The sequence below is a fragment of the Cottoperca gobio genome, chromosome 14, assembly GCF_900634415.1.
Source record: "Cottoperca gobio chromosome 14, fCotGob3.1, whole genome shotgun sequence".
Lineage (NCBI taxonomy): Eukaryota > Metazoa > Chordata > Actinopteri > Perciformes > Bovichtidae > Cottoperca > Cottoperca gobio.
The window spans coordinates 15,417,940-15,435,889 of NC_041368.1; the positions used below are offsets into that span (position 1 = coordinate 15,417,940).

A 17,950-nucleotide genomic window follows, 5' to 3' on the forward strand; every position below is an offset into this window, starting at 1 on the left:
CACACATACTCAGAAACTTTGAATATGTGTGTTTGTTTTAAATGTTGTGTGACAGAGTAAGAGGAAGAAACATGCGTGTAATGGCGCTTGTATTCCCTCAGTAACATGTATTCCTACACCTCTGGAGCCAATTAAATGGCTCCAGCAAAATTGACTTATACCTGAGATGCACATGACAAAACTATTTGATTTCATTACATTTCCAGAGCATCTGTGGCAAAGGAAGGATGCCTACATGGGCTGTCCTTTTGCAAAGTCATATGTCGTCTCGTCTCATCTACTGTAACTCCAACAGTGACTCACACAAAACTTCACAACATTATGCCAAAGTCATATGCTGAATGTAATTAGTGTGCAACGCCAGCTGTATGTGTTTGTGTGTGTGTGTGTGTGTGTGTGTGTGTGTGTGTGTGTGTGTGTGTGTGTGTGTGTGTGTGTGTGTGCGTGTGTGTGTGTGTGTGTGTGTGGGTGTGTGTGTCTGTGTGTGGGTGTGTGTACACCTGTGTGGCAGGAACTGAGCAAGAACCAGTCGACTCCCAAGAAAGAGAAGCAGGAGTGGCTGTCGAAGCAGAAAGAGAACATCCAGCACTTCCAGGTCAGGATCTGTCAGACAAATAAAACCCACTGAATAATGATCAAATTAAAAACCAGTAATCATATTTGCAGCATGCACCTGTTTGAGTTCAGCACGAGTGTCATTGGAATATTCAGTGCCGATCACCAGGAATATTTTAAGTAGCATATGTGTCTGTATTAATGTGTCAAAGCCCACGCCATATCCTAATATCGTGTTTACTGCATATACATAGCCAAATGAAATTAGAGCAGGAGTTTCCATGTACATCTTAAAATTACCTGTAAATAAATGAATGCACATGTGGGCCAGTCATTACAGACTCATGCTGTGCAATCAATTTGTTTTCACTGTGTTCCAGTCCTGGATACATATATTAGACAGTCAGTTAAAACAAACCATGTAAAAGCCTGCAGAAGTTTTTTCAGACCGTGGCAACATAGCACTGGAGGCTACACTTGAACGCAGCATTCTTGGCTTTTTTTACTCAAATTTTATTGAATTTCATGGAACAGTTGGAACAAGCTAATCTAGAATATTTAATGAATGAGATGCTGTCAGACAAAGAGGAATTAGATGATTTTAACAACCCTGAAGCTAATTAAAAACGGAATATACTGTTGAATAAGTGGTGCATAACATAGTCAGGAATATCATTTTGGTCTTTAATAAAACTTTTATTGAATAAGGTCATGAAATACAGTCAATATCTTCCACTGCTACAATCTGTGTTACATTCTGTCTTCTTTCTCTATTTTCTGTTTGGCTTTGCACTGACACGTCACTCCACATACTCTATCTCATATTGTCTGTTCGCTCATTCCTTCCTTGTCAATCCCTCCATCTCTTTTTGTGAATTAGACATTTAAAACCAGTCGAAATTGATATACTCCAACATCTAGTGCCAGCAAATATGCGTCACACAAGCCTCTGGCCTCAGTCTGTCTTTCTGTCTGTCTGTCTGTCTGTCTGTCCTCCACACACGCCTTCTTTCCTTTCTGTCTGTCTCACCACTTTTTATGTGGATCCCATTTCAGTCATCTCACTTTTGTCTCTCTGCCATTTTCATTCTCTTTTATTTGTTACTCATTTTTCAACCCCAGCGTTTTCATTCCCCTCCACCCTCAACCACAATGTCCCACCTTTCTCTGCTGACTGTATTCCCCCATCTGTCCTTCTCCTCCACTCCAGTCATCTCTAAAAGTCATCTCCTCCCACCTCCCATTGTCCCAGTGGGGGAGACAGAGAGAGGGAAGGAGAGAGAAGATGAGATGGGGGCAGGAGACATCGAGTTATGATTGGGCTGGAGAAACCCCCTGGTGTCAGAAATTCACCTGCAAAAACTCCCTGCTTCCCCCGCTTTTCTCATCTGTATTCACAGTCTCTCCTCCCCCTGTTCTCTCCTCCTGCATCATGCCTCCTCACCTCTCTCCCTCGCTTCCTCTTTCTCTCTGTATCCCTCCCTCACCTCCTCCCTGCCTCCCCCTCTCTGTCCTTCTGTGTCTCTTATCATCCTGCATTGCTCCACCTGCACTGTGGTGCAGCACTGACAATCAGAACTCTGCACACATACACGGAGGCACACGCGCACACACACTTATAGACTCGCGCACACACAGGGAGACACACGCCCACCACTTCCGGTAGCCCCCCCTCTCCCTCTCTCACACCTCTCCACTGCAGACACGAAACATTCTACAACCCCTGGTGTGCCAGTGCTTCATCAAGAGACACTGCTGGCACTACATCAAAACAGTATTCTGCATTCACACACAATGTGGCTTATCGCTTATGCCACATAAAAGTAATCGTGACAGCAATATGAAAAACAGAGAAAGCTTTATTGATTGGAATAAAAGGGTAATAATGATAATAATAATGATGCTCAACATGTTTACATAAAATATAAATTCATTAATAAAACAATTAGACAATAATGAAATAAGACAATACAATGAGAGTTCAACCAAATCCGGAGCAATTAAAAACCTTGTGAAACAATAACAATAAATAGATGGTCTGTAAAATTGTAGAATTAGCCCAATGTTCTTCTTTTAATATGGGGGTAGGTATACTGTAATTAGACAAAAAATAACTTCTATCAGTGTAAGAAGTAATCTACACACTAATAAGTATGTGTAGACATATCTGCCAAAGAAGTGAGCCATCCAGCACCTTGGATGAATAATTTAGTGACATGATGAAGGAGTGTGTAAGGAAAAAGAGGAGGTTTGGCTTTGGATGAAAAATCATGTGTGGGAGATTTATAGGAAGGACACAAGACTCTGCCCCTTTAATTTTGTGTTGCTAGGGAAATGAAGCTGTTTACTCTAGCATCAGCCACACCGATGATGTCTGCCTGAACTCCCCACGCAGCCCCCTCATATGCGCAGACACATACATACGCATCCAGTCTTTCTGTATAATTCTGTCATTTGTTTCTGCAGTCCCACAATTCCCCTCCTCATGAAGTTTGTCAGTTCACATCAAAGTCATGAGTGGAAGACATGACAGGAAATATGTGATAAAGTGGACATGTTGCACTTCCGTTGTATAAATGACTTTGATGGAAAACAAAAGTAGATGGGATAAAGTTCATTGTTGGGCCAATCCAGACATTGGCCCAACAATAGGGCAGTTGAGCTAAAACTGAGAATAAGTAATCAATCCTGACATCTAGTGGCATTTGTGAGAAATTGAGGGTGTGTATATATGTAGCATATCTGTCTGTCTTTTTCTTTATATAATGTAAGACCTTTAAGCCCCCTTCCCCCAGACCTCATATGTAGGTCAAGGCCTACGTAAGAATTACATAACTACACATTTTTTTAATGACACACATTTTGTCAAATTGTAACATAAAATGTTTATTAAAATGATAGAGTTTAATAATATATATAATAATATGTTTAATTAACCATGAGTCTATTTGGGAAGGTAATAAGGAGTGTTCCGATTAAAACAATTTAGCCTGGTGCAAGATTGGAAAATCATCAAAAAAACGTTTTTATCAAATCATTTATCGATGTCTGCATTAACAGATTTGGTGGCAATATGTCCCTTTATATTAAAGGGATTTTTGGTAGAAGAGGCAGCACAAAATGTTTTTTAATTTTTAGAAAACACATCGTATATTATAGTATACATAGGATAGGAATAACAAGATATAACTAGATATGACATAACATTACATCAATCACATCAAGATGAATAGCCACAATAAGAATGTAGTATGCTATAGATATGAATAAAAGGCTAAGAGAAAAAAACATATATTACTGATTCACATGAAGATATTCTGTGTAAGAATAATAAGGATATTTTTGTGTAAAAGTTCATTAGAATGTATAGTAGTAAAGCTAATAGTAGCAAACTAGTAAACTTTTCAATTCAAGACTTTTGCTTATATGGATAACGGAAACTGCTTTAATAAAATCGTGCGCAAAATTCAAATTGTAGTAAGGGGACGGTACTACATTAACGGAATGCCTTCGACTGCGACGTCACCCGGTGATTATGTTTGAGCCAGTTGGGCCACCGTACTTGTTGTGTTTTTGTTTTAGTGAAGTCAAAGATGGCGAACGAACTGGACAGAGTGCGAATCTCAGCTGCGGAACTCCGAGCTGAAGCGTCGAATTTAATTAATATTACTGACTGTCAGAAAGGTGAGAGAAATTGAACTACATCCTTGGAGGAAATATATTTATAAAAAAGTTGATGAATTCAAGCGGAAGTATCCCAAATTAGCTAGAAGTAGCCTACGGAGTTGCTAAGTGTGTAACCAGCTAATGTTGTTAGCTAGCTAGCTATCTGCCTGTCCATTCTTTGGTCCGTTGTAAACGCCCCCTTCAACAGCGGATACTTTATGTGTGACTGGTCACGATTTAACCACGTTTCTAATATTCATTGTCCTGTTTTTTACATTTAGTCCCAATACTTTAAGTACATTAGAAGAAGAAATGTGTCCGTAATATGTGAATGTAACGTTAACCGTTAAATGGTGTTACGACAGATAAGCTCGACTCTTGTAATAGTTAAACGTTAGTTAACGTTAGAGAATTAGCTAACGTCAGCCAACCATTACAGTTTCGTCTTTCCGCTGAAGAGAAAAAAGCGTTTATTTAAAAACTTTATAGAAAAAGTTGTCAAAACAGTGATGTGTGTTTCTCATTTTGTGGGATGTATTTCATGTTTATTTGTAAACACAAACAGCATAAAACATTGCACCCATGTAAGTACTCGCGTACAATTACATTAATACAAAAAACGATTCAATAAATAAAAAAGAGCAGGTTTGCAAAGCTACATTAAAAAAGTAGTGACCGTCTACTTGTCCTTGTTGTGAATGGATAATGCAGTTGAAAAGAAAAAGTTAAATGTGTGTGAATGGGCACACTTGTTTCCCTCCTAAACTCTTATTCTTCTATGAAAATAATCTCCAGTGACTTGGTTCCAAACAGGCATAATTTCAATTGTTGTCATTTACATTGTTTATTTTTCTTATTGTAAAAGAGCCTGGTGTAGCTTATCCCTCTGTGTGGTAGCCCACCATTGTTGTCTCAAAACAAAAAATCAATGAGACACTCCATTGCATTAACCTGTTCACACATTGACAGTCATTTATTTTGAGTCCAACATGCATCGTTCTCCTGCCATCAATACTTACTTAAGCACCAATTGCATTATTTATTCACAGCTAACAATAGTTCCCAACAAATCCACCGTTTATTTCTGTTTAAGTTATGTTTGCTAAAGAACTACAGTGCACAGCTGATCAAGTAGATATGCACCGACTGCAATTTTCTTGGCCGAATCTGATGTTTTAAAAGTCTTACATACTGATTCAGATTTCTCTGACTCCAACTAATTTCTTTATGTGTCTTTCTGTAGATGAGCAACAGGAGCATCATGTACACAAGCAGCAAAGGAAACGGGAAGGAAAGCGCCCGCGCCCTGAACTTCAGCGCTACCAGCCGGTAGCTGGACATGGACGGTGTCACCGTGACAGTGAGGAGGGAGAAACTTGTCAAAGTGATCCCCTGGCCGCTGAGTCACATGGCCATGATAAACCACCCCAAAGTGAGAAAAAGGGTGTCTCTGAAAAAGTTTTAGAGAGACATGTGTGCACAGACAGTGGGGCAGGCACCGACAAAAAGGAAGAAGACAGGATGAGAGGTGATGGTAGTAACACTCAGAACTATAGAAAGGGCGTCCAATCACAATCTAAATTAGAAACAAATCAAGAGAAAGGCTTTGTTGAAAATGACAGCGAACACCAGGAACCTGCTGGAGCTGCTAAGCCCTCACGGAAAGCCCGCAAACCAGACCGAGAATTCTATCAACCTGGAAGCAGAAGGACCGTTCAGGAAAATGACTGTGGAGTTGGAAAAGAGCAGGAAAAGCCTGACCTTAGAAAGAATAAGCAGAAAGCTGAGCCAGAATCCCAGTTGAGTACAGAGGAAGGGGACAAAAAAACATCTCTACTGAAGCAGGGAGGGAACGATAAAGAAGTAAAACATATACAGGAAAACCTAAAATTGTCTAAATCTAGTGAGACAAACAAAAAGCAAGGAGGCCGAGATGTGGAAAAAACCCCATTACCCTCTGATGCTTCGGTGGACAAAATTACTAGCAAAGTAGAAAAACTCAGTGTGAAAGAAAAGGGTAAAGTGAGATGTGAAGGCCAAACTGTTGAAGAGTTAAGTTGCAAGAGAGGGGAAACAACTGATAAGGAAAAGAGAGGCCAAGGCAGAGGAACAAAAGAGGAGGATGAAAAGGTAGAGAAGAAGAAGGAAAAGGGAAACCGCAGCAAAAGGGGAGGGGAGAAGGAAAGAGAGAGGATTCAGGATTCCAAAAGAGGAGAAGATGAAGCAGGTGGTGGAGGAAAGGGCGACCAGGGGAAAGCTGAGAAGGAAAGAGACAGGAGAGCAGCAGAAGTGGATAATAAACCAGGTAAAACAGCAGATACACACCAAAGCAAAGGAAGAGATAATCGCAGAAGAGGAGACAACAACAACAATAGGTCCAGAGACTCTGAAAAAGATGCTAAGACGGAAAGAAATCCAGACAGGGCAGTAGAAGCATGCAACAGAAACAAATCCAATTCTAACAGCACAACACCAATCTCAAAACGTTATTCCAAATCAGATATTCGGCGCTCACGGAATCGAACTTACAGCAGTAGCTCAGCCAGCAGTGTCACCAGCCTGGATGGTCCTGGAGTAGCGATGAATGTGGAGAGTACCAAGTGGCCACGCTTGGAACCTAAGCATAAAGAGGGGATTGCCAATAGTGGAGCAGGACGAAGGAGTCATTTACAAAGCTGGACAACCAACGGGGAATCATCTACAGAATCAATGGAAGGAAGTGAGATGAGTGACAAAGCAGAAGACAGGAGGAGGAGAGGTGGCAGGGAAGAACTAAGTGCAGAGGGGCGGAGGGAAGAAAGGAACAGACCAAAGGGAAACGGAGGTGGAGGTCGGGGAATCCTAAGGGTTTCTATAGAAAAACAGCCGGGTACCACGTCACATAGTGGGCTGTCTCTACATCGCAAGCCAGGCTTGGTTCTTCGTGGCAGAGGTGGGGGTATCCTGGTGCTTCCAGCTCGCACAGACATCTCTAATTCCCCAGAGGTCGGGCAAAGGCTTCTTTTTGGTGGAATCAGGGGAGGAGGACCTTGCAGGAGTAGAGGAGGCAGAGGAGGAGGAGTGAGACGGCTCTGGGATCCAAATAATCCCGACCAGAAACCTGCTCTTACCAGCACCCAATCCTCACAGCATTCATCTCTCCAGCAGCCTATATATCTTCAGACTGGGGCTGGAATTGGACAACTTCACTTTCTCGACACAGACGATGAGGTAGCAGGCAGTCCTCCAGTGTCGCAGGGTGATCACTTTCGATCCCAGCAGGCTGCTGCCATGGCCTACTACAAATTCCAAAACTCTGACAACCCCTACGGCCACCCCATGCCCACCAGCAACCCACATAGTCCCGGTGCCACCAGCAGCCAGCGCTATCCATATCCTTATCATATGGGGCCCTACCAAATGGCTCCCCCAAATGGCATGTACCCTGGCCTTGGTGTGGGTCAGTTCTGTGGGAGTTACAGGGGAGCAGGTTATTCCCAGCCTGGAGCAGGAGGTAGTTTGACATTTGAAGAGGTGGAGCAACAAGCCCGAGGGGAGCTGGGGAGGATGCTGAGGGCTGCAGATGCACAGGAGCTCCAGCTCAGTAATCTGCTTTCCAGGGACAGAATGAGTGCTGAAGGACTGGATCGCATGGCCCAACTCAGGTTAGGATTTGGGGCAAAATATGTGTCCTATATGGGTGCTTGGTTTATGTTTTACTCTTACACTACTTGTTTGGCTGTCAGTTGCCACTTCGTACTCATTAATAATATACTCATCAGAACTGAGTCAGTAGATTTATTGAAAGAGTCCTGTCCTGTTTTGCCTGTCCTGTTTTCTAGAGCCGACCTTTTGGGGCAATATGAGCAGGTCATCCTGACAGACATCGACTACTCAGACTCACAGAACGTGGATCAGGCTTTGTGGAAGAATGTGTTTTACCAGGTCATTGAGCGCTTCCGGCAGCTACTCAAAGACCCCACTTATGACAACACCCCTCATATAAGGAACATGCTGCTCACGCTGCTTGACGAGGTAAGGAATGTGTGGGAAATTCAGACGAGGCAAAGTTTCACAAAAATATGAAGAGGTTTTTGCAAGGGGCGCAAATTTAAGGGGTTTGTATAGCATTGAACATCTGTGTACAGGATTCATAATCTTGCTTGAGGATACGTCAAGACAAACGCTAACAGTCTCTTTGGGCACTTTATTAGATATTGATTGGGAAGAAAATGCAGAATTAGTACGATTGTATGTAATTTGCTAAAATATACATTGTTTATTTTTATTTTGCATAATAATCCTGAAAATATTTGTGTCCAAAACCATTTGACATTTTGTGTACATTAAAGATGTCGAACTATATTTGTTTTCTTCACTTATCTGTTGTGATCATTGTCTGTGTTTCGCAGGGGGCACTTTTCTTTGATGCGCTGCTGCAGAAGCTGCAGACAGTGTACCAGTTTAAGTTACAGGATTACATGGATGGCATGGCTGTCAGGGCTCGGCCATTACGCAAAACGGTAAAGCAATACTCCTTTTAGTCTTACGTGTTTGTGTGTGCACTTAACATGTGTTCAAAGAATAATCAGATAATGCTTCTTAAAATGTATTAGATATACTTTATATATCCAATGTGTACGGCTGAATCGGGCAACAAAAATGCAACTTGAAGCTTGTAAAATGTTTTACCAAAGTAACATAGTGGCAGTCACACGGTCATTTAATGAGCCAGGCAATGATGAGATAATCTCATGTTACTAGCAACTAGTTAGTTACTAGTTGTTATTTGTGTCTACAATTATAACTGAACATTGTATGTTGTGAATTGTTAAAAGTTTATTTTGTGTTTCTGTTTTTTTCAGGTGAAGTATGCAATCATCAGTGCTCAGCGCTGCATGATTTGTCAGGGAGATATCGCACGTTACCGGGAACAAGCCAGTGATTCGGCCAACTACGGCAAGGCTCGCAGGTAGGCTGTAGTTGGCATTAAACATTTAAATTAGACTGAGTTGGGAGGCTATAATGTCAAAATATTGTGTCCAAAAACGAGTGGTCAGGACTATCCTGAATGACTGATGGTATCTCATGACTACACATATCAATTTTCTTCGTAGCTGGTACCTGAAAGCCCAGCAGATTGCACCCAAAAATGGACGACCATATAACCAGCTGGCCCTGCTGGCAGTCTATACAGTAAGTGATGTAGTTTAAGTGGGAGGTGATGGCGTAGTAGTCTGCAGTTAGTTCGCTGTAAGTCGCTCTGGATAAGAGCGTCTGCTAAATTACCTGTAATTAAGTAAGAATAGAAAGTTGAAAATTGGATTTTAGGCTGAAAAAGTTCTCTGCAGGCCTAATTGGATAAATGTAATTAAGGCATTTACTTTTTTGACTGTTTTTCTCCTGCCATTACTGAAAAATACAACTATATTTTGAGTAATAGTCTTGTCACTCCCACCCACTGTGTGTCCTTTTGTGAGATACCTCCCTCTCTCACTCTCTTTCCATCTCTTTTACTTACAGAAGCGGAAGTTGGATGCTGTGTATTATTACATGCGCAGCTTGGCAGCTTCCAACCCCATCCTGACTGCAAAGGAAAGCCTGATGAGTCTGTTTGAGGAAGCTAAGCGAAAGGTTAGACACAAACTTCAGTCACTAACTTGAATTATATAATTCACCTTTTTGGACCAAAAATTTAAGGCAGCTCAAGTGCTTCTTGTTTAGAGACTTTTGTTTTTGTAGACAGAGCAGCTTGAGCGAAGGAGGAGACAAGAGCATGAAGGAGGCTCTAGGGGCCCGGCAGTGAGAGGGAGAGGAAGAGGGGAAGATGGAGCCCGTGTGGAGATATGGATTCGCCCCAGCGGACAAGCGGCAACCCCATCCTCTCAGAGAGGAGGTAGTGAATCCAGCAGAGACTCTGAACAGGATGGAGAGCTGGGCACTCTCAGCACTAGTGATGTAAGATCCCTTTCTTTCTTTTGCCCTCTCTCGTGCAGAGACACTGGTCTCCGTGTGCATATTTTACAGGTATTTTTGTATATTTATTTAAAAAAAAATTCAAAACACTTGGAGACACAAGTGCCTGCATACGTCTCCCACACAGTTTTATAGAGAATTTAATATCCCCTCTTTTCTTTGTAATCAATTTATTATTTCCTCTGCTTTAATTCTTTCCTCTCATTCAGTGTGTCCTCTACGTTTTATTTCTTTTGACTGACATTTATTCCTGCTGTCGTCATTTAATTTGTTTCTCATCCTGGGGCCTTCATTTCTGTTTACTAATCTTTGGTTTTCAAGATATTTTTAACTCTCTAATCTCTTTCTCCACATCTTTCAGCTCTTAGTTATTTGTCCCTTTTTTTGTTTGTTTAGTTTTTTTGCTTGCAATGATTCACCATGTACTGTATTTATTAAGTGGACCGGGCTATTTTCTCAAGTGTTTATATGGAGTTAATTGTGTGAAGCTACAATGAAATTGAAAAAAATAATGTTTTATCAATGTTTCGACATGTCTTCTTCAGGCTATTGATGGACATAAAATAATTGTATATACTTAAATTATACAAAGTAATTGGACATCCATCCATCCTTTTGTTCGCTAGGTATTCTGTCAATTTTGACATTGTGGCAAATATTGCAGATAACTGGGAGACATAATGTCGTTCTCCTGCAGATTCTAGGCTTTCTGTAAATGTCTTCCCAGGTGTGTGCATCCAGTAACCCACCAATGGGAGGCGCCCAACTTTATCAGCTGGTTTGGTTACAAGCTAGAAGCAAATCACTTGTTTCTGTGAGAGAGCTTTGGTTTAAGATGTGGTGGCTCTGATCTCATTTGTGTTTGTTTGGTTCATCACACAGCGAATCATTGGTTGCTGTCAGAAGTTGGTTTTTCTAGGAAAAGAGCACACTTTTTGACACCACTGTCTTCATGTTTACGTTCATTATTAATTATTAAGTAGCTTTAAATATCCTACACAAGTGCAGAATGCAGCTTTGTGGTAATAATAATATAATAATAAGCTTTATTTGTATAGCACCTTTCATACAAGAATTGCAGCCCAAAGTGCTTCACAGCAAAAACATAACAATTAGTACAAGATTAGAATAAGAGCATTTACAGTACAATAATCACAGTGTTGATGTAAATGAGTCTGAAGTACCATAATTAAAATAGCAGATAAAATAGTATAATAATAATATATCTATTTTTACTTTCTTTACGTTTAAACTATTTACATTTGTGTTTCTCTCCTATGTACTCTGCTTTTGTGCACTATTTGTAAGTGTATCCTGTTGGAAGAGGAATCTGTACGAGTATCCTCTTTGCTCTTTCCAGCTTCAGTACCCTTTCAGTCCATTTCCTCCCACCACTATTGTTCAAAGTCTCGGGTGTACTGGATGAAGACATGTGTTTTCTTATCATGTGCTGTACTGGGCTTTAGGGCTTGTAGCTAAATAAAACTGTTACCAAAAGATTAGTAATACTTTTCTTTTGGCCTTTTCTTTTTTTCTTCCAGCTAAATAAGAGATTCATTCTGATTTTCCTGCATGCGCACGGAAAGCTCTTCACTAAAGTGGGGTGAGTGGCGTCTCATGTATTCCAGCTCTTCACAGACTGAATGAGTTTGAATGAATTTAAATCGTTTTGTGTGTTTCTTTTGTGTCTGTTCTTTCTGAATTGTTTTATATGAATGTGTGTATTTATTCCTATACAGCATGGAATCCTTCCCTGGAGTGGCCACCCGCGTTCTGCAGGAGTTTAAGACGCTGCTCCAGCATGGCCCTTCACTCCTGGGCAGCACGCACATGCTGCAGATCATCACCATCAACATGTTCACCATACACAATGCCCACAGCAGAGGTGATGCTGCACACACACACACACACACTCATTGTGTTTATCTGCTAAATAAATACAAATGCATGGCTGGTGAACAACCTTTTTAGTTTTTTCTGCTCGTGTAAAATGTGAATCATGTTAATTTGTTGCCATGTTTGTAGCATTTAACCTCATCTTCTCACATGCAGTTCTTTTTCCAACTTAAATACAATTACTAAATGAACTCAAGTGCTGGAGCTGTACACATGTCATTTGTAATATTGATACAAAGCGTGTTGAGGAAATGCTGTTTCAAAATGTCTGTCTCTGTTTGTCAGCTGAAGACAAGGAAGTGCGATCTGTTTTACAAGAGCAAAGCACTGCCCTGGGTCTCGGCATGTTCGCACTAATGGTGCAGCGCTGCACAGAGCTGCTCAGGGATACTCCTACAGGTACGCACACAGTCGGCACCACAACATAATGATCAGCAGCATGTATTGAAGTTGTGGCTCTACAGTCGTCTAATTCAGGTAGTTTTGAAATGAACCTCAATATTAATATTTGGTTGTCGATCGGTGAACATTATTCATAGACCTAATTGGTAACATTGTATATGACTGGGCAGACAGCTCTGTCTACCTAGTATCATGTACTACTATTAATTAGAGAATACACTATTGGTCGGCTACGTGGCTGAACAATCCATCTTTGGAAATTTCTGGATAAACCCCAAGACACTTTGTTTTACTTTGTAACAGTAAAATGATGTTGAAAATATAAAAGCAAATCATTTTGATGGTTTTTGACTTCCAAAAGGGTCGAGTTTTCTAACTTCAGTTGGAATAATCATAATCCACCTTTTATTTGTACAGCTGTGATCACATTTTGTGAATTTTATTTTGTTTTTGTTTGAGTGTATTACAAAAAACAACGTGGGTCAACTGACGAAGAGATGACAAGATAGCTTGAGTTGCAAAAATAGATTAAGGTGCTTTTATTTACAAAAATCGGATTTACTAATCTCTACATAAAACAGCACTACTCATCAACTCTGTCTCAGACCCAGGGACTGGGGAGGAGAATAACCTTTGAAGGATTGTACTTTAAAAACTTCTCTTTCTCTCTTTTAGAGCCAGTCCCCATGGCAGATGGAGAGGAGGAGAGTAAAGGGGAGGATCTTGAGTGTATGATGAGGGTCTCTGCCTTCCCATTAGACCTTAGAGAACTGCTGCCAAGCATCAAGGTGTGGTCTGACTGGATGTTGGGACAACCAGACCAGTGGAACCCACCACCGTGCAGTATAGAGTGAGTACTTTAAATCTGCAGTAACCTTTTTTTATTTGTCCACTTCGGGGCAGTGGAAACAAGTTGTGAATACAACATTGGCATGTCCTCATTTATTAAATTTGAAAGCAAAATATATTTACATTTACATACTTTCAATTACTACTGTTGGTTCTGCTCATGGCCTGTACTGTCACGATCACATCAAACACACACACACACACACACACACACACCAACTCTCTTCAGACAGTATTTTGTTAAAATAATATAATACTAAGTTAATGTTCCTCTCTCATCAAGTTGTAGCCCTGATGTTTGGCAGTGCCTGGCTGACCTGTGTAACATGCTGGCACATGTGGACCACGAGGAAGTGCCGCTGTACAAAGTTGACACTGAAGAAGTCGAGGGAGAGGAGGAGTTGACTGTGCTGCAATTGAAGGAGGACCGGCTGCTTGCTGGCTTTGTACCACTGCTTGCTGCACCACAGGAGCCTTGTTACACAGACAGACACACTGACATGGTGAGTGGAAATGAAAGGTGTCTCATTATATGGTAACACTGAAGCCTTGGAACATGCTTTTCCTCCTGTGTAGTTACTGAATATTCTACTGATTTATTTTTCTGTCACGGTCAGAGTGCCAGATTTGACACGTACTGGTAATTGTCCTCTTCCTGTTCTCATGCACATAAACCCACCTCTTCTATCCTTAGGCAATTGCAGCAGATTGTAAGAGAGTGACGGTGCTGAAGTACTTTCTAGAGGCTTTGTGTGGACAGGAAGAGCCTCTGTTGGCCTTCAAGGGAGGCAAATACATCTCTGTGGCAACTTCTCCTTCCCCTAACCACTCAATGGATACAAAGAGAAGGCAGGATTCTCTAACAGAGAAAGAGGTGACTGTCTTTCCCCTACTTTCACTCTAATAATATTTCCTCTTCACTTTGCTCCCTTTATTTTTTCATCTTTGATCGCACTCCTTTCTTTCAAAATTTGACACGACACGAAACTATGTAAATTAAATCTTCATTTCAGTTCAGCAGATGCTATTTAAAGTAGTGGGAGCCAGATTGTTGAAAATGTATCTTATCCGTGTCTGTGTGGCAGGCTGACGATGTCATAGTCGAGGCAGAGTCGTCTCTCTCCGCTTCAGAAGGAGAGGAGGATGCCGAGGAGGCGGGAGACAGCGAGAATGACATCAGGCAGCTGAAGGCGCGACGCAATGTCCTCACCAACAAGCTGGCACAGCAGCAGAAGCGCAGAGATAAAATACAGGTGAAATAGAAATACCCGTTCATAACAATAGATATTCAAATCTGGAAATGAGTTGTGATGGGTATTCTTTTTTTCTTTTTTTTATCAATAAGAGTTGCCACAGTTAAATGTTATATAAAATGTAATTTGTGTGTGTTCCAGGCAGTGCTGCAGACAGGCGGGCAGTTGGAGCTGGAAGTGAGGCCTCTCTTTTTGGTTCCAGATACCAATGGATTCATTGATCACCTGGGAGGGTTGAAGAGACTCCTTCAGTGTGGAACATACATAATAGTTCTGCCACTCATCGGTAAGACTGAAAGACAGAAACAAAGAAAAGAGGAAATAAATGAATGGATGAGTACGCTCTCTAGTAAGAGGGATGAAGGAGGATTAAATGGTGGTGTTGTGACATGTATACAATGATAATAATGCCCCATGTGTCTGGTGTTAAGTGTAGAAACGGCACATCTTTGTTCATGTATACTCATAGTGAAATGTGTGTTCTCTCGCAGTGATTACAGAGTTAGATGGCTTAGCTAAAGGCCAGGACAACTTTGGTGGAGGAGTGGGGTCAGGGGGACGTGGCACTGGTGGTCGTGGCAACTATAATGTTAGTGCAGCCCATGTGCGGGCCGTGCAGGAGAAGGCCCGGTTGGCAGTGGCTTTCCTAGAGAAAGGTTTCGAAGCCAGGGAACCGTACCTCAGAGCCCTGACAAGCAGAGGAAATCAGCTCGAGTCCATTGCCTTCCGCAGTGAAGACACCTCTGGACAGCAGGTGAGAGCCCAAATAAATGTATCTCAAAATGTTTCTTTGTTTTCGTTTTGTTTTATAAGATATTATTCAGCTTTTTCTTTTGCTTCGAAGCAGTGGCTGACTGCGGATACTACTTACATCAAATGTTTGTATTGTTTCTCGTGACTTAGTTTTCTATTTTTCCTCAGGGTACCAATGATGATGTGATTCTGTCCTGCTGCCTTCACTACTGCAAAGACAAGGCTAAAGATTTCATGCCTGATCAGAGAAGTAAGTAACATTGACTGTCATTCAATCAGTCTTCATATTTCCTAACACATAAGCAACCGTGTAATTTAATGTGAATAAAGTCATCTAAGTGTATTTCCCCCCCACACACACACAGATGGGACCGTGAGGCTCCAAAGGGAGGTGGTACTCCTTACAGATGACCGTAACCTGCGCGTCAAAGCTTTGACTCGCAATGTCCCAGTCCGAGACATCCCCGCTTTCCTCAGCTGGGCCAAAGTGGGCTGAACCAGGCTAAGCTGGAATCAAAGGAACCCAACTGTGGAAGCCTGCTTGCCACTCAGCCGCAAGAGAAGACACACTTGAGCAGAGAAAGAGAAGAAAGGAGACAACAGGGGAGAGGAAATGATTAAGAAAGAATAGAACCACTTCTTATGAAAATACAAGCAAATGTAGTGAGGTGTGTGTGTGTGTGTCTGTGTGTCTGTGTGTGTGTCTGTGTGTGTGTCTGTGTGTCTGTGAGTGAGTGCAGATCAGATCAGTGAGTTTCCCCGGAAAGAGACAGGGAGACTTGACAAGTCTCAGAAAGGCTGGACTGGAAGGCAGGAAAGGTACAAATGGAGTGATTGGATTTGTAAGTTGTCTGGTCCAGCCCTGAGCCTCTGCTCCTAGTTGGTGAGTGTGAACTCTGCAAGCGGTATTAACATTAGAGGTGGATGAAAGAGGGAGAGTGTTTATGGTCATTTAATTGATGACAAACAACGATAATGAAGGCCATAACTGGCACTTCCACACTTCTCTTAGGGCCCAGTTGCATAAACTGCTTTGACCTCTACAGCAGAGCTGAGAGAAAGGTAGGCAGAGAGAAGCACAGCTGGAAGGTCTTTGTCAGTACAGTAAGAAGTGTAGAGAGGGTTAATCGAGCCCTAATGCAACCTCAGCACCTCCAAGGAATCCCTTGCCGGTATGGCATTTCCTGCTAACCCAGGAAGTGTTTAATGCCTGTTTGGTAACTTTGGTTGTTCCTCCAGTTTGATGCTAGTATTAAGTTTGGGTATTTTAAGAAAACGTTTTGAAAAAGTCAACAACGCATTGGTTATTATTTATTTTTGTAAAAGGTTTTTTTTTTCATTTTGTAGACTCTGATAAAAAGCATCTGCCAAGTTTTCCCATGTTTTCCAGCTCCAGATGGATTTATAAATAATTTATTTCTGTGTTTGAGCAGTATAATAAATTCCTGATATTTGATATCAAGACTACTCAGTTGGTTTCCAGAACATTATGCTCATTGGGATGTAGCCCTTTGAGAGAAGTTCCACCCATCTATCACTTAACAAATACAGTTTGACCCACGATTTTAGGATGAGAGTTCTTCCTTCACATTGACTGGCAGATGCTTTATTATCAAGTACCATTGGTGACTATTTTACTTTATTTTCTATTCATCTTTACACTCTTTGTACTTTTCAGTGCATACCACCACAGCAGTTACCTTTTCATGAAATGTTTTTAATCACCAATAACAGTATTCCTCTTCAGAGTGTGCTTTCTTTTCCTTTTCTTTCGAGGTCCCATATTTTCTTTTCTTTTAGAATACATAATACATGAGGTATACCGCCACAAATTACAGTCTGTAAAGTTTCCATCAAGTTTAAGCAACACCTTGCTGATGCATTGTCAACAAACGTTCAACACAAAGGCAGTATGTGTGTTTGTGTTTTTGCTTGCTCTGGATTGCTTTAGGACACAGTTTCAGGAGATACTGAGTTATAGTGTATGTTTCTGTCTGTATTTGTGTCTGGATGCTCAAAATAGATCTACACCTATGTTATCTTGTTATGTTGCATCATACACAATACATCATTCACTTGTGACCGTTTGATCATACAAATTTAGAATAATACTGTATGTAGAAGTGGCTACCCTGCGTTGTATTTGTCCTGTACCTTTTCAGCTAGGTAGGCTCGTAAAACTTCCATAAGCAGTTGATGTTTAAGTATTTTTGAAAAACCTCTAGAAAGGTTTATTAGTTTCTTCAGCCCCTCTGTTTTTGTGCTACTGTATGCTCAGTGCAATCTACTGTGTTAAGTGGCTCTGCTGAAGTGAATACATAGTCAATTTAACACGTTTTCATCGACCAACAATAAAATGTTTTGATGGCACACTTTGTTTTTTTCTTCATTAATGTGCAAAAGAAGATGTGACATTATTATTTTTTTTAAAAGCCCTTTTTTTTTACAGTAGACATTTTTTTCTTGTCATAACAGGAAAAGCACAGGTGTTACTAATGATTCCTCATTATACTAACAGAAGCATCTAAATAGAACTCAGACATCATTAATGTTATCATTTACACCTGTGCTTTTCTTCTGTGACATGTCAAAATGTTTGCTGGGAAGGAGGCCTATAGTTG

At 41.1% G+C, this 17,950-nt stretch overlaps 1 protein-coding gene across 1 annotated transcript; it reads left to right on the forward strand.

Annotated features, from left to right (window-relative positions):
* Positions 1–4,098: 4,098 nt before the first annotated feature.
* On the forward strand, positions 4,099–17,699 carry smg6 (SMG6 nonsense mediated mRNA decay factor). Its single transcript, XM_029447892.1, has 19 exons — positions 4,099–4,239; positions 5,465–7,865; positions 8,043–8,235; positions 8,613–8,723; positions 9,066–9,172; positions 9,318–9,396; positions 9,724–9,834; positions 9,943–10,158; positions 11,718–11,779; positions 11,916–12,061; positions 12,358–12,471; positions 13,150–13,324; positions 13,607–13,826; positions 14,018–14,197; positions 14,409–14,576; positions 14,718–14,862; positions 15,068–15,330; positions 15,498–15,579; positions 15,695–17,699. Exons 1-19 carry the CDS (start codon positions 4,149–4,151, stop codon positions 15,823–15,825), a joined length of 4,995 nt encoding a protein of 1,664 aa, XP_029303752.1. The 5' UTR covers positions 4,099–4,148; the 3' UTR covers positions 15,826–17,699.
* The last annotated feature ends 251 nt before the right edge of the window (positions 17,700–17,950 follow it).